The sequence below is a fragment of the Anopheles gambiae genome, chromosome 2, assembly GCF_943734735.2.
Source record: "Anopheles gambiae chromosome 2, idAnoGambNW_F1_1, whole genome shotgun sequence".
Classification (NCBI taxonomy): Eukaryota; Metazoa; Arthropoda; class Insecta; order Diptera; family Culicidae; genus Anopheles; species Anopheles gambiae.
In genome coordinates this window covers 5,043,601-5,064,483 of record NC_064601.1, presented here as the reverse complement: position 1 = coordinate 5,064,483, position 20,883 = coordinate 5,043,601, and the positions used below count along the sequence as shown (strand labels likewise).

At 46.9% G+C, this 20,883-nt stretch overlaps 1 protein-coding gene across 1 annotated transcript in view; it reads left to right on the top strand.

Annotated features, from left to right (window-relative positions):
* Positions 1–20,883, top strand: part of LOC3290476 (uncharacterized) — a 58,906-nt gene that overhangs the window by 24,452 nt on the left and 13,571 nt on the right. Inside the window, exon 8 of the mRNA XM_061663549.1 lies at positions 17,275–17,408. Within this exon, the coding sequence (XP_061519533.1) occupies positions 17,275–17,408 (134 nt within the window). The remainder of the gene's footprint in view (positions 1–17,274; positions 17,409–20,883) is intronic.

Below are 20,883 nucleotides of genomic sequence, written 5' to 3'. Positions count from 1 at the left end.
ATCGCACAGCACTGGCATCATCGAACACGCACGACAATGAAGGTCGCATCGAATCGAGCGTGTTGACGCTGAATGACTCAGAAGCTGCCGAGCGCAAGATCTGATTGTGTTTGGTAGTAGAAAAAAACCTGCGCTAAAGGTTTATCTCGAAAGTTTGATTGATTGTACACCGCCGCGAGGCGTGTACACTTCCGCTATCAAAAGCATCAGCAGAATGCAAACAAACGGTACAACAGACCTTCAAGTCAGAGTGACGGAGAGGAGAAGAGACCTGCTCGGAAGCAGCTTTTTCGGCACATTTTTTACAGCGTGTTTACCACCATTACAGCGGAAACCGGCCGGTGAAAACCGGTTGTGGTTGCTGCTGTTACTGATATTCCCTAATTTTCAGGGTCGACTATCTTCTCATTTTTCCTTTTCGCGCACCCTCAGCGTTTCAGCTCGAGAGAACAGTTCCCTCCTCCTGCCTGCTGCAGTAAGAATATTATCTAACCGATTCTGACACACTAACACACAGTCCGACATTTTTTGGCCAGCCCTCGGCCGGCGCAAGATAAACAACAACACAACTACCGTGTATTACGGCACATAAGGGCAAGGGGGTAAACAATATAATTAAGAGGCCAAGGGGCCGTGTGGTCCGAATTGCGCAGCTTTACCTGTAAAAGCCAACTATCGTAGTAGTGGTGCTTCCGTCCTGTTTCCACTAGCCGGCATAATTGCTGTTTTCTGTCAGTAGTAAGATTTGGGAAAACAATCGTTGCCAAAGATGATTGAAAATAATGATTAACTGGAAACGAATTGTTCTACCTTTGGCAACGAATGTTCCCATGCATGTGTTTTTGTTCCACTTTTTTCCGTGAAACCAACTGGCGTTGAAAAGAACTCGTTGATATTTGTAGCATGTTGGAATGGATAAGGTTACGAGAGGGGTGTGAGAAAGCGGAAGGGTTGGTTTTGTTTTCCTTTAACGCCGCATTCGAGCTCGGTTGAAGGTGTGCGATGAATACACGCGCGAACAGGCACATACACATACACACGCCTAATGCGCATTACCTCATCGCGTTGTGGATTGTAGTGTGCGTGAGATCCTGCTCCTTCGCTTTTGTACACATCGAGATCTCGTCTTACGCACTATGGGAAAGGCATGTAGCCGGAAGGATGTAATTTTCTATAGAAGAGCCACGGATAAATTAAAAAAAAATATTGGTATAAAAAGTAAATGCTAAAACTGGGTTCGAGTGTAACTCAAACATGTAAACATCTGTGTGAAAATGTGTATTAATATTTTACTAAATAAAATACCCCTTTCTTTAACGCTCCCATAGTGCGGTAGCGATTGAGTTAGCATGGCCAACCGATCCACGCGCTGCGGCCAATCCCACCATTTGCTCTTTGGTATTTGAGCCGCATGAAAGTGAAATACGAAACCTACAGGTCCATCGACTTGTGTGGAATATCGTGGCGTAGTTACACACGTTCAGCAAGTGATAGTTAGAATTAGTGATAGTGACCACAAGTGTAAGGTATTTGCAGGGCGCATCTTAAGGAAGAAACAAAAGGGCTTACCTTTTTTATGATGGTATTGTGTGTGTGAATAGAACAAGACGAACTTATTCCACTGTAGCACGTTTTAAAATCTTCTTTGAAAAGCGATCGTGGTATTTAAGACACAAACGGTGGTGTGTGTGTGTGTTAAGGGTGACAGCTACGTCTTTGTAGTGCTTCGTAAGGGCTATGAGTTGAGTTTTGGGAAATTTCCATCTTACCACGAAGGGCTAGCTAGCTAAGGCTAGGGCCAGTCAGTCGGTGTAATACCCAAATATCTATCTATTCCCCTACCCTGCTTCATTTCAATATCGCTTCGGTTGCCTGACGGTGGTGGCTACGTGACTTCCAGTGCTCCGCCACAAGGGGCCCTACCGTGCGAGAGAGCTCAGTAACCTCCACAGACGACTGAGTGGGGCTCCACTAATATACGCGTGCCACTACTACTGTACCCCTACAAAGCGCCTAACGCACCCGCGTGTGTATACGCAGTGAGTGAACGCGCGCGCGAGAGCGATTGTGCGTTTCCCCCAACTACACTTGTGCTCTGCTGCAGTTTGTTTGTGTCTCTTTCCTCCCTCTACGATGACCGCGCACGGCGATCACACGCACTTGCCTTGCCCTCCACGTGCCGCCTGCTTCCAACGAGCGCGTGGAACGATCGCGATCGTGAGAAGCTGCTAGAAAAGACATCACAAAAACAACTTTCAAACGGTGTTTGTGTGTTTATTAGACGTTTTATCGTACGCACACACACACGTACGTTTGGTTCGGTTTCAAGCTATCTGTTGTGGGATATTTTGTTTGAAACTCCCTACGGTGATGATACTTCCCATCATTTGGTCACAATTTACTCACTTGCGTTAGTTTGGTGTTTTTGCGGTTCTGTTAATTGTTCAATCAATCTCGCCTTCTAATAATAATAATTGTCGGAATTGGCGCCACACGTATGAGTGTTTGTGTACGTGTGTGCGAGTATCTCCCATGGGAACTTCTTCGAAAACTAGAAGGGAAAACATGAGGACAGGCGGCAATGAAAGGAGCGGAACAAACATGGACGGTTTCGGTGACAAATAAACTAAACTAGTCGTGTGGCGCGTGTCCGCGTTTCACACGTTTCGTGGACGCGGCGGACGCATCTCGTGATGATGATGGTGGATGGATGTAAAAATAACTTCTTTCACGCTCATTCGCCCCCACACACGGTCATCAAAGTAACGATGTTCTAGCTTTTCCTGCGCTTTGCTATTTTCTTCCAATGACTACCTACTGTCTGGGTTTGAGAACTTATCTTTTTTCAAGTTTTAGGAGAGTTGTATTATTTGTTTTGGGCACTAGCACTCCCTGCAATCAAATCAGCAGATCCTGAACGGCGGAAACAATCGAATTTCAATTGCTGCTTCCATTACGACCGGAAAAGTTAGATCCCCTTCCTGGCACAATGCTCGCCGGAGATGGAAAATGGAATTAAATTCGATTGTTGAAAAATACATCTTCAGTTTTTATGCTTTTGTTTACTGCTCGCTCCCTTCGTGAAAAACTTTTTCCCTGCATGCATTCGGTCGTAAGAAATAATGTGAAATAATTTGATTATATTTTACCTTTTTGTGACATTTCTTCTTTCTTTTGAATGCACTCGATAGAGTAGTAGATCTATCCGATGCTTGTTGGTACACCGATATAGAGGACAAGTGAACCTCCATTTGCTTTTCTGTCCTTGAAAGCGGAAGAAAATACACTTTTATCCTTTTTCCGACATTCTCTACATACGGACGAAGGCGGAAAAACACATCGATCGATCATCCTAATGGGAAATTAATTGTGTTTCGCATCCGTGTTTTGATTGATGCATGGCTGGAATTAGAAGCATTAAGCATTTGAAGTCTGGCTGTCCTTTCTTCTATTGAATTAGATCCATATTTCTGTAGCTTTCATGTGAGAATGTGGGGTATGCCTTCTATAAACTGTCCTTTATCACACATAATGGGCACAACACAGTTATTTAATTTTTGGACATTTTCTGATCATTGCTGGAAATTAGCTTATTGAATCTTCCACTTTGAGTGACCGTTGAGTCAGATGAAGAGAATTTGGTCCCAGATGCTTTGCTTGTATTCCTTTTTTGTGTAGATGTTGAATATAATATTTATGGTCCCACCTTCTTGGAATAACATTCTTCCATCGACCTGTGAGGAGTAAACTTTGCGCTTAATATTTGCTCCTATTTTCATGCCTTTTTATTTTGTAACCAGCATGAGACACATGGTACGGTAAAAAAGGACACTACTTCTTGGAAATCCCGGGACAATGTAAACTTTTCCCCCGAGGGCTTATGGGCCAGCTTCGTCTCGCCGTACACGTGTACGCCCCACCGCATTAGACGTCTAATCGTTGTCCCCACCAGCACAAGGTCGCTCATAAACCCGTAATTTGACAAGAGAGTAATTTGTAGATCCTGTAGGCTTAATGATTCCCCGCTACGAGCTGACCGAGGCGAAGGGGAGGCCATAGGGGATGGCTATAGAAGTGTGTAAGAACATCCGGTGCGGGAAAAAAGATGCTCTTTGGAAGAAAGTTTGTGCTGGTTTGAGGTTATTTCGTCCGTGCCCTTGCTAGGCTTCCCGGACTGTAGCTCTTTCCCGTTGGTCGCACTACGAAATTACGACCTGTTTTGACATCTTTTTGTTTCTGTAAGACGTTGTTGTCTAACGCCGGCTATGACCCTGCCAGAAAAGCGTGGCACGAAGCACACAGGGCAAAGCGGGTCGGATGTAAATGAAAACCCCCTCTTCAATGCTGTGTGATCCCTGCAAAAGCAAAATAATACGGAGACGGAAAATGGATACAATAGTGTCGCTTTTCCTTAATGACAGCACACCGCTGTAGACGGAGCAGGTCGTAGGAAATTGTCAGCAAAGGGGTGCGGTGTCGGAAACAGCAACAAATTGCACGCTCGAAGGTCAACGGAATGTGCAACAAGAGAAAAAGAGAGCGTATACTACGGTGAAGGATAAGAGAATATATGGCCTGTGATTGTATGGGGATGTGAGGAAAATAAGTAAACGCAAAAATAGCCTGGCAAGAGTGTAACCTGATGCAGCCATTTAATAGGTGTCAGTTGAATACGCCCCATCGGTGTTACTTCTTAGCCCGCATTGGTAATTGCGCGTTTTTTTAACCTTTCTTCCAGCTAATCGCGCCAACAACGCGCCCGGCGGTACCCATTTTATATTGAATTTTCTCTCGCAATGCAAATTACACCGTTTCCACTCGTTCGATAGCATCGTATTGCTTCGAAAAACCGGAAGGCCAAGAGAGAGAAAACGTATCACCTTACCGCGCCTGCCACCCAACCCCAACCCCAACCACCGATGGTGGTATGGTGGTGGTGGAGACGCCAAGTCGTCCACCGTTTCAAGGACGGGAACGCTTTTCACTCTCACTTTCAATTGACCCACGGAGGAACGGATCCGTGTGTGTCGTCATCGGGTGGTGCCGTGGCACTCATTTTCTCACCCCTTGTTGGTGGTTCTCACTCTCACCGTTTCGGCGGAAAGGTCCAAAAGAATGCACAGACGAGACTGTGTTTACATTCCTTGTTGGATCGTGTGTTTTTTGTTGGGAGCGTATTATGTTGGGAGGGGATGGGAATTACCATCCTCGCCCTTTGGCAGACGGTATATTGTGTACTCTTTCCTTTTGGCTTCGCCTGTTTGTACGGCTGTTTTGCGGCTGCGCACGTCGGCCAGACCGTTTACGTGAGGCATTTTCCCGCGCGCGAGTTCTGTTTTCCCTTCCAACACGAGAACGCGGACGACGGACGAGGAAAAATACGCAGTGGTGGTGGTGGTGGTGGTGGTGTGAAGGCTTGGATGTGTCACGTAGGCCCCAGCACGGCAAGACCGTTTTGCGCCGTTGCTTTCTGTTATCCTCTTTCCTTGGGGGAAGCTATTAAATATGAGGCAAATGGAAGGATGGACCCGGCTAGGATATGGTTGTGTGGTACGCTCAACCACAACCGGTAAAGATTTTTTTTATTTACATTTTCTATTTTATTTCAATTTACCGCTGAAAGCTTTTCCGAATGCGGATCGTCAGTCAAGTGGAAAATGTTCTCAAATCTCCATGTGAAGGAGTTAATGGTGGAGAATTCGGTGAGACTATCAGATAGCAAATCAGCAGTTAAGATGTTCGTTTTTGCTGTCTAGAAGGGGTTGAACAGACATTACACAAAGGGTTCGCTTTTAGGGTGATGCTGATGGGTTCTGACAGATAAGAGTGTGGGATTTGCAAATCACCGTAAATAAGCGTTTCTCTAATCTTCTTCTTAAAAGCTAACTTAAAGCTACAATCAAAAGAGGGATTTGATCCATCCATTTGATATGAAAAAATGAAGATGTTTTAAGATGCCGGCATTGCAGTGAGTTGTTGTTGAACGGTTGTCAAAGCTCAGCTTTAATGTACCGGCGTTCTTCTATTTACGTATTTGAATCACTTCATGGCCCTCGTTTCCGGTTCTAACCTGTCCCGAAGGACTGTGGGAGAGTCCATATGGACGGGGTAAGGCTCGCCGTGGGTTACAGCCTTGTGTAGTAGGGAAAGAATTGACGTCGTAGAAGTACGTCCTTTTACGAACTTCTTGTCTATTATTCACTAAAAGGCTCAATCCAAACTTACACAAGGAAATAGAGCTGAGGAAGCAGAAAAAAAACCAACATAACAGTTCGCAGTTTACCGGAAATGAGCAAGTTTAGCTACCAGTAGCTGGTACCTTATGACGCTTTAAAATGCTTAAACTCAAACCCAAACATCAGTTTCTACAGAAGAATGTATTCACGTGAGTCTCGTGACTTCTTGCAGCAAAGGGACACATACATACACTATAGGGGAGCGACAGTTTAGTGGGAGGATTCTCATCCTCATCGCGGCGCTCACTTATCTCAATCGCAATGAGCTGAGCTGTGAGCTGAGAGTGCAGCACAAGCACACACACGTGAGTTGAGAGCGCTGGGAAGTTGGGCTTGAAAAATCTCGGCTCAACGAAACCCATTCAATACGCTTTTGAAACTCGCGCGCGTCGGACACGGTACCCTAGGGCCTGACAGGGCGTAGTACACGTTTTGTGAAGTGCAAACCCTTTCGTTAGAAGCAAGCGAGATAGAGCGATAGAGCGGGTTAATGACGTCGTCCTCTAGAAACAAACAGTAGCAGCAGCAGCAGTAGTAGTAGCACGTGGAGTGTGGTGTGAATGGTGAAACAAGCTCCCCAAATGCGGAAGAGACGGTGCACTGCAGGCGCATAGTTTCGATTCGGCGAAAATAAACAAACAAACAGTGGTGTTATATAATGGTGACTAGAATGTAAATTCTCTGTTCCTTTAGTTTTTTAAGGTCCCTCTCCTCCATCCGCTTCGCTCCGGTGGCATTTTGAGAAGGGTTTTACGCGCTCTGGGTCTGTGTGTGTGTGTGGGGGTGGGGGGGGGGGGGAAGGAACCCTTCCGCGTACTGACCTAAATATATTTCGGGGGGAGTTTGGGTGGTTTCAGATGGAATGCCCTGCACGCATACTCGTTTACCTTCTCATACATTCATACGTTGACCATGTGACTTTTGATTCTGGATGGATGTGACATGCTGTTCTACAGAATAGTGTGGTTGGTGTGTCTCCTTCACGTACTACGTCCAGCTGGCACGGACTCACACGGTGAAGTGACAATTGTTTTGAAACCGCGCTTATCGCCACCCCGATGACCCGTGGGGAGCGGGACCTTATCTAAATAGAGCGTTTAGGGTTTTGTTTACTAGATATTGCAGGGTGTGCTATGGTGATGTATGCTTTTATGATACATGATACAAAGACCTTGATAAACCAAAACTTTTGCTGGGATAAATAAAGCAGCTCCCAGCAACAGTGTCCATGGCCATCGCATTCGCTGTCTGTGAAAGATGGAAAAGATGAAGAAAGATGAAACATCGTCATATTTATCTTCGCTACTTGAAGCAATGAGCACGAGACCATTTTCCCCAATGAGAGACCCCGCATGATGTGTGTGTGTGTGAGGATGCTGGATGAGTGAGATTGCTGCTCTCATTCTCACTACTGGTACCGTTGGCGGGGGCCGATGAAATGCAAGATGAGCTGAGTCTGATGAGTGTGTTTTTGGAGGGCCCCAAACGGGGCAAACCCCTCGCCGCATAAGAATGGGTAGAAGTGGATCGCGGCAACGTCTGCTTGATTTTCATCGTCAAGTATCTTTCTTACCGCCCAAAGTGGACACCCATCTCCATCATCGTTTTTCCGCCGGCCTCACTCTACTGTTGATGCGTTAGGTCACGGGAAAAGGTGAACTTGTTGTATTATCGATTTTCCCTTCCTTCGGTTTCTTAAGGAGTGAGGAGGAGGTTTTGGTCATCGTTTTTGGTAACGCTTTATGGTGAATGAAGATAAGTATTTTCAGAATTTTATTTATTTGTGTTGGACATTGTATAGCTAAATTGGAAAATGGATAATTCTCCATAATATTTTGTATGATGTATGCCTATTCTGGTTCATTGGCAATTAAAGATAGGAAATAAAAGGACCATAGTTTCCTTCCTGATTCCTCACGCCTCACGTAAGCATGTTCAAGAAACCATTTCCATGCAATTTATTATTCATCAATGCCAGAGGAAATTCATCTTCAATTTATCGGCTTGCTTTATAGTTTCTCTCATACGTCATAATAGCGCCTTTCCTTACCGTGTCGTGGAAACACTCTTCCTCATGTGCGTGTTTATTCTGAGCTCTCTATTGATTTTCCATCATTATCATCCTTCTTCTCTCCGGTGTGTCAGATTCTATTATGTGCCTGGATCGTTAAGAAAATGGTTTTGCCGAGTTGACGCCACAATAAACGAAGAGGCGTTGAGGTCTCGAGGATAAATGTGAACTGTTCACCCGAGCATCATCGGCTATACGAAAATCGCTTGGTGAGCGATAAATAAATAATTTCTCCTGTTGCACGAATTGGAAGTGTATGAAATAGTAGGTCCAATGTCGAGGTCAAATCACAGGAAGGTAAAAAATGAACAGTTTAGTTGGGTTAAAGATAGCTTTACATCCTTCATTCGAAGAAATGGAAGCATGAAAACTATTCTTATTATTACCAAACTACTTATTGCTTCAAACTTTTTCTGATCTCTGTTAAAGAGAGTTTCCATTTGTTTGCTATTTTGCAGCAATGTTAATAAACAAGGTTTACAAATATTAAAAACATTCCTCGCGTTCGTACCACACCAGCAGCTGACCAGCTCAAATTCCACGACTGTGTGTCCCCTTTCATCCAGTGCGCAATGTGTGCCTGATTTCACGTCGCGCTATACTAGCAAGCGTCAAATTGTCTGTGTGGGATTTAATTCGGGTTTTATCGCTTTACTTGCCAGTTCGGTTTAAAGTGCATTCTTGGCTAGTTTTTTTTTATTACCACCCGGCCTTCCTCCCTGCCCAAACGAGCGCAGAGGAGCTCTTTGCTCTGTGCGTTGTCGTTTGGAATTTGAGATAGAAAATGGACGAACAAAGAAAAGTTTCAGCAAATGAAGCGAACTTTGGAAAGGAGAATCTCCAAAGTGACTGGTGGTGGAGGTGGTGTTGGCGTGTGTGTGTGTGCTAACGATTCGGATGGATATTGTGCAAACGAATGCAATTGCAACATGACCGTCAATCGTCATTCGAGTCGAGGGAACAACGGGGTAATATTTTATGTGTGTTCCTTCAATTACTATGTGTGTTGTGTTCCCGTCCGATGGTTTGTGTTTGTGTTTATGGTGTACTACAAGCGTCCCGTGTGGGTGTGTTTGTGTATGAGTATTCTCCAGACCGGCCGGAGGAAGTCAAATTTCAACCGCAGCTTGTGGTGTGTTTCGTATTTCGTTCCGTTTTCGCTTCCGCACGCCATTTGCATGTGCTTACCATTCCCAGAAGATTGAGTTATTCGTATTTTTAATGTCATTGATGCCCATAGACGAAACTGTAGATCCAAATTCCACACCTAGGGAGAGAAACGAAACGGTAAAAACATGGTGATGGGAGGGAGTTCGCTAAATGCGATCAAGATATGAACTATCTTCAAAACGGTAAACCTTTTGCTTAATTCAATCAGTACCACTTTGTGCCACCCTTAGTCTGCGTTGCGCAAAAGGGTTGTTTTGCTTACTCGTTTCGATTTTCTCAGCTTGTTGCCCGCCGCCGCCTCCTCTTGCCTCGAATGCGCTGTATTTGCTCACAGACCCCCATCACAGTGCGACCTTTCCACGCGACCCATTAGAAATCGTAACCGTAAGTTGCGGTGATCAATCTCGTTGGTCTAAGCTCACACTGCTTCTTCTATCGGGGACATGACTGCTGCTGATGATGGCTCGCACACCACCGCACCGTAGCCTTGCCGCGTTTAATTAGATATGATTGAATTAATTTACCCAAACCCAACGATCAATCGAAGATGTGATGTGCCAGCGGGAATGGGTGTCGCGTGTCTCCACGTTTCGGTACACGTCCAATGAGCCTGTGTTACCCTTTTCCATCCCTGCAAACGAAACCACCGACCACACACCGTTGAGAGAATGAGGCAATCAAGCATACCGAAAAGAAACGTTTCTTTTGGTGATTCAGTCCAACGAGGAGAGAACGGGTTGTGATAGGAATTATAATCAATATCGAGCGAAAATAGACGCTTTTGCTGCTGCTGCTGGTAGTAGAGACCCCTTTTGTCTCCTCAGTACTGCCCAGTATGCACCCCACCTTCCAGCGATGGCTTAACAATTTTTGGCAAGTGTTTGCCCGCCTGCGCCTTTTCTAACATCATCTTCCTTTTTGACCGCAGAGCACGGGCTCTCAGCGCAGTCGGCGTGTGGGCGACGTCGGTGTGGTGGTGCATAATGAAGCAGAAACGAGCCATGTGCACACACCCGAGTGTGCCGACGCGGATATTGATTTTATTTTTACGGTGTGGTTTTCCAACATTTTAAATACATTCGGCAGCAGCCGTGCCATCCTTCAGCCCAGACCTTGACATTCGGTCGTAATTTGGCTGTCGAAATAAACGGCGAAATAGCCGTACCCCGTAGATCGATCGATCGACTATTTTTATGCGTTTGTGTGTTATCAGGCGTTGGATGTGTTTTTCCGAAAATAGTGTCAATTTCTAAATTGGTTGCCTCATGGTTCCGTGTTCCCTTAGTAGATAAAAAGGGTGAGCTTTTGTACGTAATGTTGCACACATTTTGCTTATCAGCCGGTTTAGATAAGACAGGAGCAGATATGCTCATCAACCTCTCTTGTGTCCAACTGGTAGTGGTGGAGTTGTTTAATTAAGCGGGAAATAATAATTAATGAACACGCAGCGCACAACTTCTGCTGGCGATTTTCTGCATACGGTGGTGATTTAGTTTGTTACATCGATCTCCGCCTCTCCCATCCACGAAAGAGAGGTGTCACCGTGATGCTACAGCTAGATAACGAGCCGTCGCACCAACTACTCCACATTGTTGTGATGGTCCAATTACGTTTTACTCTCTCTCTCTGCTTTTTGCCTTTGCACTCCGGTGCGCCGGGTATTTTGTATTGAAGGGGAAGTGGCAGGATATGTGCAGAACATGACAGCAATATTTCTATCTTGTCTATTCCTACAATGTTCATTGTAGCTACGATGCGAGCAAGACAGATGACAATAATAGCGGCGGCAACATGTAATGCTCTGAGCGGCGTGAACCTTGCGAATCCTAACGAATAGTCCTTGCCCTGTGTGCTTTTTTTCTCTCTTACTTTGCAACTACTTTGAATTCCTTGTTTTCATGATTGCGCGTGGATATCCCTGTGCGAAACTTTTTTCCCTCCCGGTGGAGAGTGGAGTGATTTTTTGTTGCAATTTTTACTTTGACATTGTGTGGAAGCGTGGAGGAGTGCGAAGTTAAGGGCGAAGCCGACATGATTCCTCCATAAATTAGCACGCCGGGAGTCATAGAGCTGAAGGTGTATATGCCTGTGGGGGTTTAGTTGTAGTTTTGAGTTGTGGAAGCGGGAAACCGGGGAAGAACATCAGCGCAGCGAGAGTCACACGATTTTGCAGCAACAGCTGGTTTTGCGCTTCACGTTTCACTTTAATATCATATCCCCCATGTGGTGAGGGGGAGGGAAGTAAACTTCATGCTGGGGGCTTGTGAGGTGAGACACCCGAGTCACCCACAGGGAGACACAGGACGGTGGTGCCATTCAGTCGTTGATTGTTTGTTGGACATGAACGACGTGTTACGGGCGCAGAGCGCACGCTGTATCTCAGAATTATCCACCGGGTCTGGTTGGCCTGGATTAAACATGTAAACTAACAAAAACTTGTATTTGTGAGAAACAATACTGAACTGGATTTATTAGTGTAAGAAAAGTAGCATTAAGATAAGGTAAACGCAACACAGCCGCTCTTTGCATAAGGTCCACGCGGGTTCTTATCTTCTGGCGTTGCTGTTATATTGCACAAACAGTGACCAGTGATTGTAATTCAGTGCAAATGTGGAGAGTTTACTGAGCGCTTCTATTCACAATAGGTTCATTCACACGGAATCTCCATAATGTGACTGTAGTGCGTGACAAAGTGTATATGTGTGTCCACCAAAGCAGCCTTCAACTCGGAAAGGCAACAACAACCACAACCGTGTGCGTGAGTGTGTTCATGTGAAAGTGAGATTAAATACGACGCATTTCATACAGCAGCCAGCAGTGAGTGAGTGGTGCATTTCAAACTTTCCCTCAAAACGTACCACCAACATTGTCGTCGGACGACCGACCTGCGTGAGCGATATACCGAAACGTATATTCGTAATAGAGATAAGAGATCAGCGATCGATCGGATAACAGCAGCAGCAGTAGCAGCAGCAGACCGGCCATGCACGGCATACAGCACCTCTTTCGGCAGCATGCGCTCGAGAAGCAGGCGAGTGCGGACAGTTGGCACTCGGCCAACTCCTCCAACCAGATGCTGCAGGGCTCTACCTCGACCATGTCGTCGACCGCGTCCTCTTCGGCCAGCCAGCAGCGGGCACCGAACGAGCGATCGCACAGCATCGACGAGTCGCAGGTGTCACTCGCAAGTGAAGGTAGGTGTTTTGGCTTTTGTTGGACCGGAGTTGTCTGCGTCGTATACGGCCGACCACTGTGTTGCACTGTGCGTGCTTGTGTATGTGTATGTGTAAAGCATGATTTGACCATAACAGATTTGTGACCTGAAGTTAGTCTAGTCCAAATTAGTCAAAAGAATGTGGTTTTCTAGCTATCTGCATTAGGTGGCGCTTTGGTTTGTTTTGCAGTTTATTCTACGAGATGCTAAATTAGGACTTATTTTCTCAAAATGTTCCGTGAATGATCGATTAGAAGCCATGCGCAAATATTGCCGCCAGTTAATAATCGTGAATGTTTTATTGTCGCTTGAACGATTGCCGATTTTTAACGTCCGTGTTCGGTTGTTTGACCTAGCGATTGGGTGCTAAAAGCTCACGTTTTCAATTACAAAAAAAAAATCGTGTGTCTTGTTTTACACATACGCTTCACACATATGCGCAACACGTTTGTCGCCGCCGTAGAATAGGAAGAAACGGCTCGTGTAATAAGGCTCTCTTCTTCACACAGACTATCGGCTGGCATCGAGTCCGCGACACATTATGCCCGGTGGTTCAGTGCGATCGCCAACGTCACCGCAGGAGTACTACAACCTGGGCATCTCGATACCACGGGGCCGCAAATCGCCCGAAAGTCGCGGCAGCCAGTGCTCGGAACTGAGTGCCGGAGCGAACGGAATCAAGCGCATGTCCAAGCGCATGCCGGACCCGCGCACGAACGCATACAACCCGGTAAGTGTTTCGCATAGTGTGTGCAGTAAGTCTGTCTGTCGTCGGTTTTAGCACACATGCACTGAGACGGACTCCTCTCTTGAACTGTTCACAGAGCGCACGGCGTGGTTCGCTGGAGAGTGCGTGTTCGCCACCGAACCATCATTACAACACTACTGCCGGCTACTTTCCGCACGATCTGGACGACATCTACGAGTACAAGACGGACCATCAGTATTTCACGCACACCGGTGCGTACCATCAGCATCCGGCGTATCCGCTCACGTCGGACCATCAGCGCAATCTGCTGTTCCAGCGCAACCACGGGTTCCATTCGCTCGACGAGTACGCCTCGTCCGGTGTGTCCAGCTCGAACAGCTCCAACAACCGGCTGCTGGGCTACCGGAACCGGTTCGATAACAGCAGCTTCGCCCGCAAGCTCACGCAGAGCATCTCGCAGAGCAGCATCGACAGTGGCCACTCGACGGCATCCAAATCGTCGACGTCGAACAACAATGGTCACGAAAAGCGATCCCGCGAGAAGGGCGGAAGCAACAGCCACCATCATCATCACTCGATAACGGAGATGATCAAGCATCTGGGCAAGAAGGCACACATTTGGCCGGGCGGCCGTACCCGTCATTCGTCGATCAGTGAGGATCACCACACGGACGAACATCGGCGCGGTGGTGCAGGGGACGGCGATGGAATGATTGCTCCGCCGAAGGAAGACTTCCGGTCGCGATCGCGCTCGCTCGATGTCGACCAGACGCGCCGAATACTGGACGACTGTGAATCGACGTACAAAATTTATAACAAAATACTGCGCGAAGGTAAAACCGCTACTGGTAAGAGTGACCCAACAAACTCAACGCGCAGGAAGCGCCATTCAAAGTAGTGTTTTGAATTTGAATTCGAATGAGACGACGATCTCACCTTTTGTGTGGGCAGATCATCATTGTGGATGGATTGCTATTACCAAAATTCGTCCACAGTGTTCGTGTCCGTGTAGGATGGTTATTCTATATAGAGGGAAACAGGGCACACCGTCAACAACTCCATTTCAAGATATTGTGAGATGCTATACACACATCACGGTCATAAAATGTAATCGCAGTATAAAGGAGGAGTGTGCCTTGGTGCTTGGACTCAACAACAACGAGCTGCCAATTATCTTCTGTGGTGCTTTTGTTGATCCCTCGCACTACTTCTTACCCCACACCCCCACAAGGAGCCAAGAGGAGGGAGGCAATGTGTGTGCACACACAGTCGTCGCCAGTGTGTTATCCCTTGCGACCGGTTTTATTGGTGGGTGTACATAAATAGGCGGTGTGTTTTGTCCACTGCAATCACTTTTTTGGCGTGTTTGCCGGTTTCTTTACCTAGGCGCTTACGTAAGCCAGGGAGAGGTTTGTCGCTGCGGCGTTGGCGTGTGGCCAGCCGTTTGCGGAGCGTGTCTCCCAAGTAGCGTGAAGACGCGCGATGGTGCGGGGTTTTCGTTCGTATCTGTACGTCTACTTCTTGCAATGCGTTGTGGTGTGGTGCGGTTCGGTGATGATTGCAGACTTACTTGGGTTTTCGAGTCTCGGGCGTTGTTTACATGGGATTGTAAACAGTAAGCGTGTATTTTGCTGGCGATTGCTTGAAATCCACCTTCCTCTCAGCATCGATGTGCGAGAGAGCCGCTTGATGAGGTCCAAAGTGCACGGGCAAGAAATTAACGCATGAAGTAATGGGTAGATTATTATTGAGTAAGTCAATGCACGTTCGGTATGAGATAATGGAATCTGTGAGGAAGAGCAAATTTGCTCCCGCAGATCGGTGTGCTTTACCAGCAGGGCTACAAACATGTGTGTTTACCATCCGCGGGACTGACTGCCTGTCTCTCTCTCTCGGGACACGCTGGATCTGTTTCGTGAGTCGGCGTCTGTTGTTGGATTGTTAAACAGGGAATTTGTTTGCGGTACAGCAGCAGCAGCAGCAAAAATGTTTAAATCTTTCATGCAGTGATGAATTTTTCACAGCAAACACGATGAATAGTAAGTGATTTTGGCGAATGTATTACGCACACGTTTTAGAAGGCAGCACTATAGCTGCTTCTCAGAGCAATCGTGCACTCATCGGCATATTGTGTTGTCCGTTGAAGTGCATTCGTTTCCTTTTTTTTCTATTGGAAAACCTTCAGTTGCATGAGGTGCAAAACATGTTTTGATGCATAAGAGCTTTGCACCTCGTCACAAGCAAGCGATGAGGAGAAGCTGGAAAAGGTGGGGGGCACTCTCCGGACTATGCTTGGTTGTTTGTCCGAGTTTGAAATCGATAAACAACGCAAACAAGTGGGGCAAACTCGCGCGAGAGCGTCCAAGCGGCCGCGGCGAACAGAACCGGCGATTTTGTTTACGAAGTGGAGGCACGTCCAGTGCAAGCCCGCGTTCTTGCCGATGGCGTCAGCGAAGTATGCTATTATGCAAATGTGGTTAGGAGCAGTTGTGGATTTGTTTTTTTTTTGCTTCTTCTCGTCCATCCACAACTCCTATGGGTCGGCGGGGAGCTAGTTAAAAACGTCGCATTCGCGGCGCATAGAGATCGGCGCAATAGCGGCTTCGTTCGCACGGCGTTCGACGACGTTGTGTATGCAAATTGAGCCTCGTGTGTCCATTCTGCTGTCCGGTTTGTGTGGGTTTTTTTTTTGTAAGTGTGCAAGTTGATCGAACGGAAAGCGCAGTCTTTTACGTTCTTGCGTCGTGTATCGCGATGTGGTCCCACGCGGGGGTCCACAGACGATAAATAATTGTTGGGCTGGGTTCAGAATTGGTGCCATATCGAAATTAATCTATTACTATAATTGGATTAATTTATTCATCCTGCCCACTGGGGGCGATATCATCTTGACGAGCAACACACCCACTGGATGGATGGGAAGAGATAGCAATCGAGTAGTATCGCACGATACCCTGTGTCCTCAAGCTTCCAGTGCTACTTGTTTACATTTATTCGTGAGTAAACTGCGCACTATTACACGATAAGCTTACTGACCTGCCCCATCAACTATCCCGCGTGTGTTGTGACGCACCTAGTAGGAGGGGGGAACCATCGTTTTACACCCTGAAGGAGGTGTTCCCCGTTTGAAGCTACTAGAACGCTAGAACCAATCAAACCTGTCCATCCAACAGGTTTCTAATAACGATGTGGGGTGTGGGGTGCTCCTCTTTTGCTGCAACTCGCAGAAATGAATGCAGAACGAATGCAACTCGTTAGTTACACTATTACCTACACACACGTGGTCTCTGGAACAGTCTCTTCCCCGGTCAAAGTCGACCTTCGTGCGAACAACATTGCCCGGTCATTGTCGGTCCTGTGTTCCTTCGCGCTGTCGCTGGCGTGAATTTGCAAATCAAACGCTTGTCTTTTTTTATTCTATTTGCATATCCATGACCGTGTTCCCTCGAGAACATTCATCGCACAGTGCTTCTTCGCTGTGTGAACCTTTGATGTACATGGAATGTGCCACTTCGTCGTCCGGTCAGAAGGGTTTGCTGGAACGGTATTGGGCGCGTACGTGACGCATCAAGTGTGTCGAAACACGGGGTTTAGGGTTTTTTTTTGTGTGTAGACTTACAAGCAAATTACTCATTTGCCCCTGACGTCTGTTGTGTTGTCTGTGTCCGGGTCACAGACGGTATATACTATTTAAGGTCGCAGTCGACGGACAAATGGAAAAAACACGCAATCGGTCTTTTTAGCTTCCTGAATCAGAGAAATGCATTTGACAAATATTTAGCGACAGTAAATACAGATGCCGCCGCGCTACACATCACACGCTTACACACGTAGTAACACACGCCTTTTCTTTTACCTTTCTCCCACCCAACAGCCGCTCATATGCGAAGGGCCTCGGCCGAACTGGCAGAACGTCGGCGAGCATCGCTAGGAGCAACGCGAGGACTTCGGGCGGACGGTACGCTTGATCCGTATCATGCTGCGATCCTGTTCCGTGACTCAAGAGGGGTAAGTTTGTGAATAAATCATACTACATACACTACCATCACGCTCCGTCTCACATATACATCAACAAATCACGATTTCAACTCAAATCGATCACAAATCGAATCGTATGCGGAACGTTCTTGCGTGGTGCTGTACGGATTGCATACGGTGTAGGCGCGAACCGCGCAAACTGCGAGCACCACGTGGTTGTCGAGTGAAGGGGAGAGATTCGAGCGGTTTTGCAGCGCGTCAATATGCCTGATGATGGTCAAGATCAGCGCGCGAGTAATGATACATTGTATTGTTATTGTTTACTTTTTTAATTTAACCAATCATTGCTTATTTAAGTGTGTTTGTTGTTGTAAAGATAGTCTTCCAGAAATAATGTGGAAAAGGCACTGTTTTTTTTGCCCAAACACAACACCGTGTCGGGGTGTTTTAGCCGGAAAGATAACAGCTTCCCTTCGTAAACCTATCGCATCATCCTCGCTGTGGCGACAACAATGATTGATATTATTCCAATCGCTGGCGCATTGCTGTTCAAACTAGGCGCCCCACGACTGATATTACTGTGCTCGGAAATGTCGACCTGTCAAAGTTGACACGTGAATTGTATCAAATTAGCACCCTGTTTTGCGATCCGGGTTACTACTACTACCATCTCACCGCACAATACCGATCGTTGCATTGAATGTGCCTGGCGGACAAAGAAAGATCTAACTTGCAATGACGCTGGACCTTCCAGCAGGCCCTTGTTCCGTTGGAAATGACACGATCGAAATTGGATTTAATGTCATACATAGGAACAGTGCAAACAAGCGTTAGGAATGAATGGCACTTTGAAGGGAGATCGGTACACTGGCGCCAACTACTGGTCATCTTCAAGTGAGAGATACAGGCAAAATGAATGATTTTACTACTACTGCACAATATTTTATTTGCACGCTTCATATCGTGTGTGTGTGTGTGTGTTGGTGTTGGTGAAGCGATGAGTCTAATAGTGACTCTATTGGAGACGAGTGAGGCTGACAAAGTCGATCACAATTCCGTCACCGTTAATGAAACAATAAAATTAGCGACATGACAACCCAGTGACAGTGTGTGGTGTACGGTGCTGATCGGTCTGATTTAGAATGCGTCGCTCGTATGTCGGTTTATATTTTTCACTTGAAACTCACTCGATCATATAGCTTCAATTGTTTAAGGCGTCAACTTGTCTATCACACTGTTAATAAACGTAAAAATACTGTTGATAAGCAATCGTCGCTCCCTACGGTGCGCCATCGGTCGGTCGTCGTGTCGTGGCCGCAATGATCCATCGTTCAATTGAGAAACGAACGAAGCAGCGTGTGTGTGATGACTAATTGGCAATAAAAGTGTTTTCTTCCAACAGGCCCCAATGTCGTGCAGGGAGGGACAGTTTGGCGCGCGTTGTGCAATGGAGGCAATGTTTTGGTGCCCCCGGGGTACACTCTGTGTCGACCGTAGAAAGGAGGGTGTGTGCTTGTACACTCTCATACATATTCGTCAAATAATCTCGGTTGTTTACCGTTTGCTTACTGCAGTAGGGCACAAGAAGCACAGTATACGGTGGGATTAAATTAAGTTTAATTATTTAACCTTTTAGTTCGAGAGATTTTGTCATGAAATATCTTCGCAAAATTGTGATAGATATTGGAAGAACTTCAAAAGTTTGAGCCTGAAGCTGTAAATACTCATCTAGATGTTGAAACCAAATCGTTTATATCTTTCAAAAATCTTTCAGCTACGGCCGTTATCAGCTTCATCCACGAGTTTGCGATACGCAATAGGCAGAACACAATTGCGGGCCACTGCAACACATTGCAATTGGGGTGTGTGTGTGTGTGGGGAGGTGCTCAGATAAAGCCTCTCAGCAGCGCTTCTTATCGTCAGCTATCCGGTTAATCATTACCGACCCCCGCCGGTCCCATGTGGGAGTGCGCTAGGAAACAATTCCGACGAGCTCTCGAGACAAACACCTTGTACAAACTTGGTCACTTTATGTTACTGAATAATGCCTTCTCGATTCCACCGTCACTGCCACCACACACCCCTAGTACAGGGATGAATTGGAAGGGAGAGAGAGAGAGAGAGTAGTGCGTACGTGATTCGTCTGTGTGTTCGACGCACACACGTAATTGTTCGCCTCGGCGTGCGCGCGGTCGCGGGCGCTCGCCGGGTTATTCGCAAAGCTATTCGCGACGACGTTCCGGGTTAATAAGCAACTGATAAGAAACAGTTTGTGCTGGTGTGTGTGTCTGTGTTTTTGCGGTATGATGAAGCATTATCGAATGCCAAGCCGGCACCGTTTTTTGTTCACGATTAGAGCAAACGCACTCCTGGTGTGTTGTTTGCTGGTGGCATTTGACCGCGCGTTACATACCTCTAAGCACCGGAGCAACCCCCCAGATTGATTGGTTCCTAAGGCAGCGCCCGGCACCCCGGACTTGTCTATCTGTAGTGTTGTGTGGTTGTGTGCGATTGCTGTACAATCTCGTTACCGTGCGCGTGACGTCAGATCAGCTTGCCGGCGTGTTGTTGAGCTCTCCGGTGCTTTGTCCGGTGTGCTTTATTAAGCCTACGACACGCTACTAAGGCGGTTAGAAGGTTAGAAAATGCATTTCACTCTTGGGCGCCATCTCGCCAGATTATGGCATAGGACGGGAATTAGAGGGTGGTGAGATCAGTAGCAGCAGGTTCACAGAACGATCACACTCCGGTTGAAGGAACGTTGTGGTGTGGCACCCAAGACGGTGGGACAAGACGCGGAATGAACGTAACAAGATTGATAGTGAGTGTGTGCGGGGCAAGCGGCGGATTGGAATGGCGCGACGCAGCAGCAGCAGCAGCGGTAGGGCGGCGCGAGTGCACGAGTGTGTGTTTATATGTGTGTGCACGGTGGGCACACGAGAGTTTGTGTATTGTGGCCTCGAAAAACCGTCTACCGGGCGGCGCGCAGTTTGAGTTCACTCGTTCGCGAAACCAGACGCGCGCGCTTGAGATCCGCGGTGGTGATCCGCGCAAAACGGACACAAACCCCACACATACACAGTGGCGCGCGCGGCGTGTTTTTTTTGCCAATTTACCCTTCTTTCCTTCCCGTGGTTGCTGTTGGTACGTTACGTTGCGGTCGTGTTTCGGAAGGCGTTTATTTTTTAGACCCGCGATTTTTAATCAATCACACTTGATCGCGTTCAAGCAAGAGCGACACCCGCGAAGGGACACCACAAATATGCGATTGATCGAACCGTGTTGATGTGTGGTGTGCAATACGACGATGCGTGTTAAAAGCCGCGAAGCTCCTCGTGAGCATGTTTTATTTCAGTGCGTAGAAAAGTCGTACATAGAGCCTCACCGAGCCCCCGCCCCTCCCAGTGTGTGACGATCGTATATGTGTGTGTGCGCGTGACAGAAATGGTGAAGAAAGATCACGAGCGTGAATTGAAAAACGCTATCAACGATAACACATCAAGAC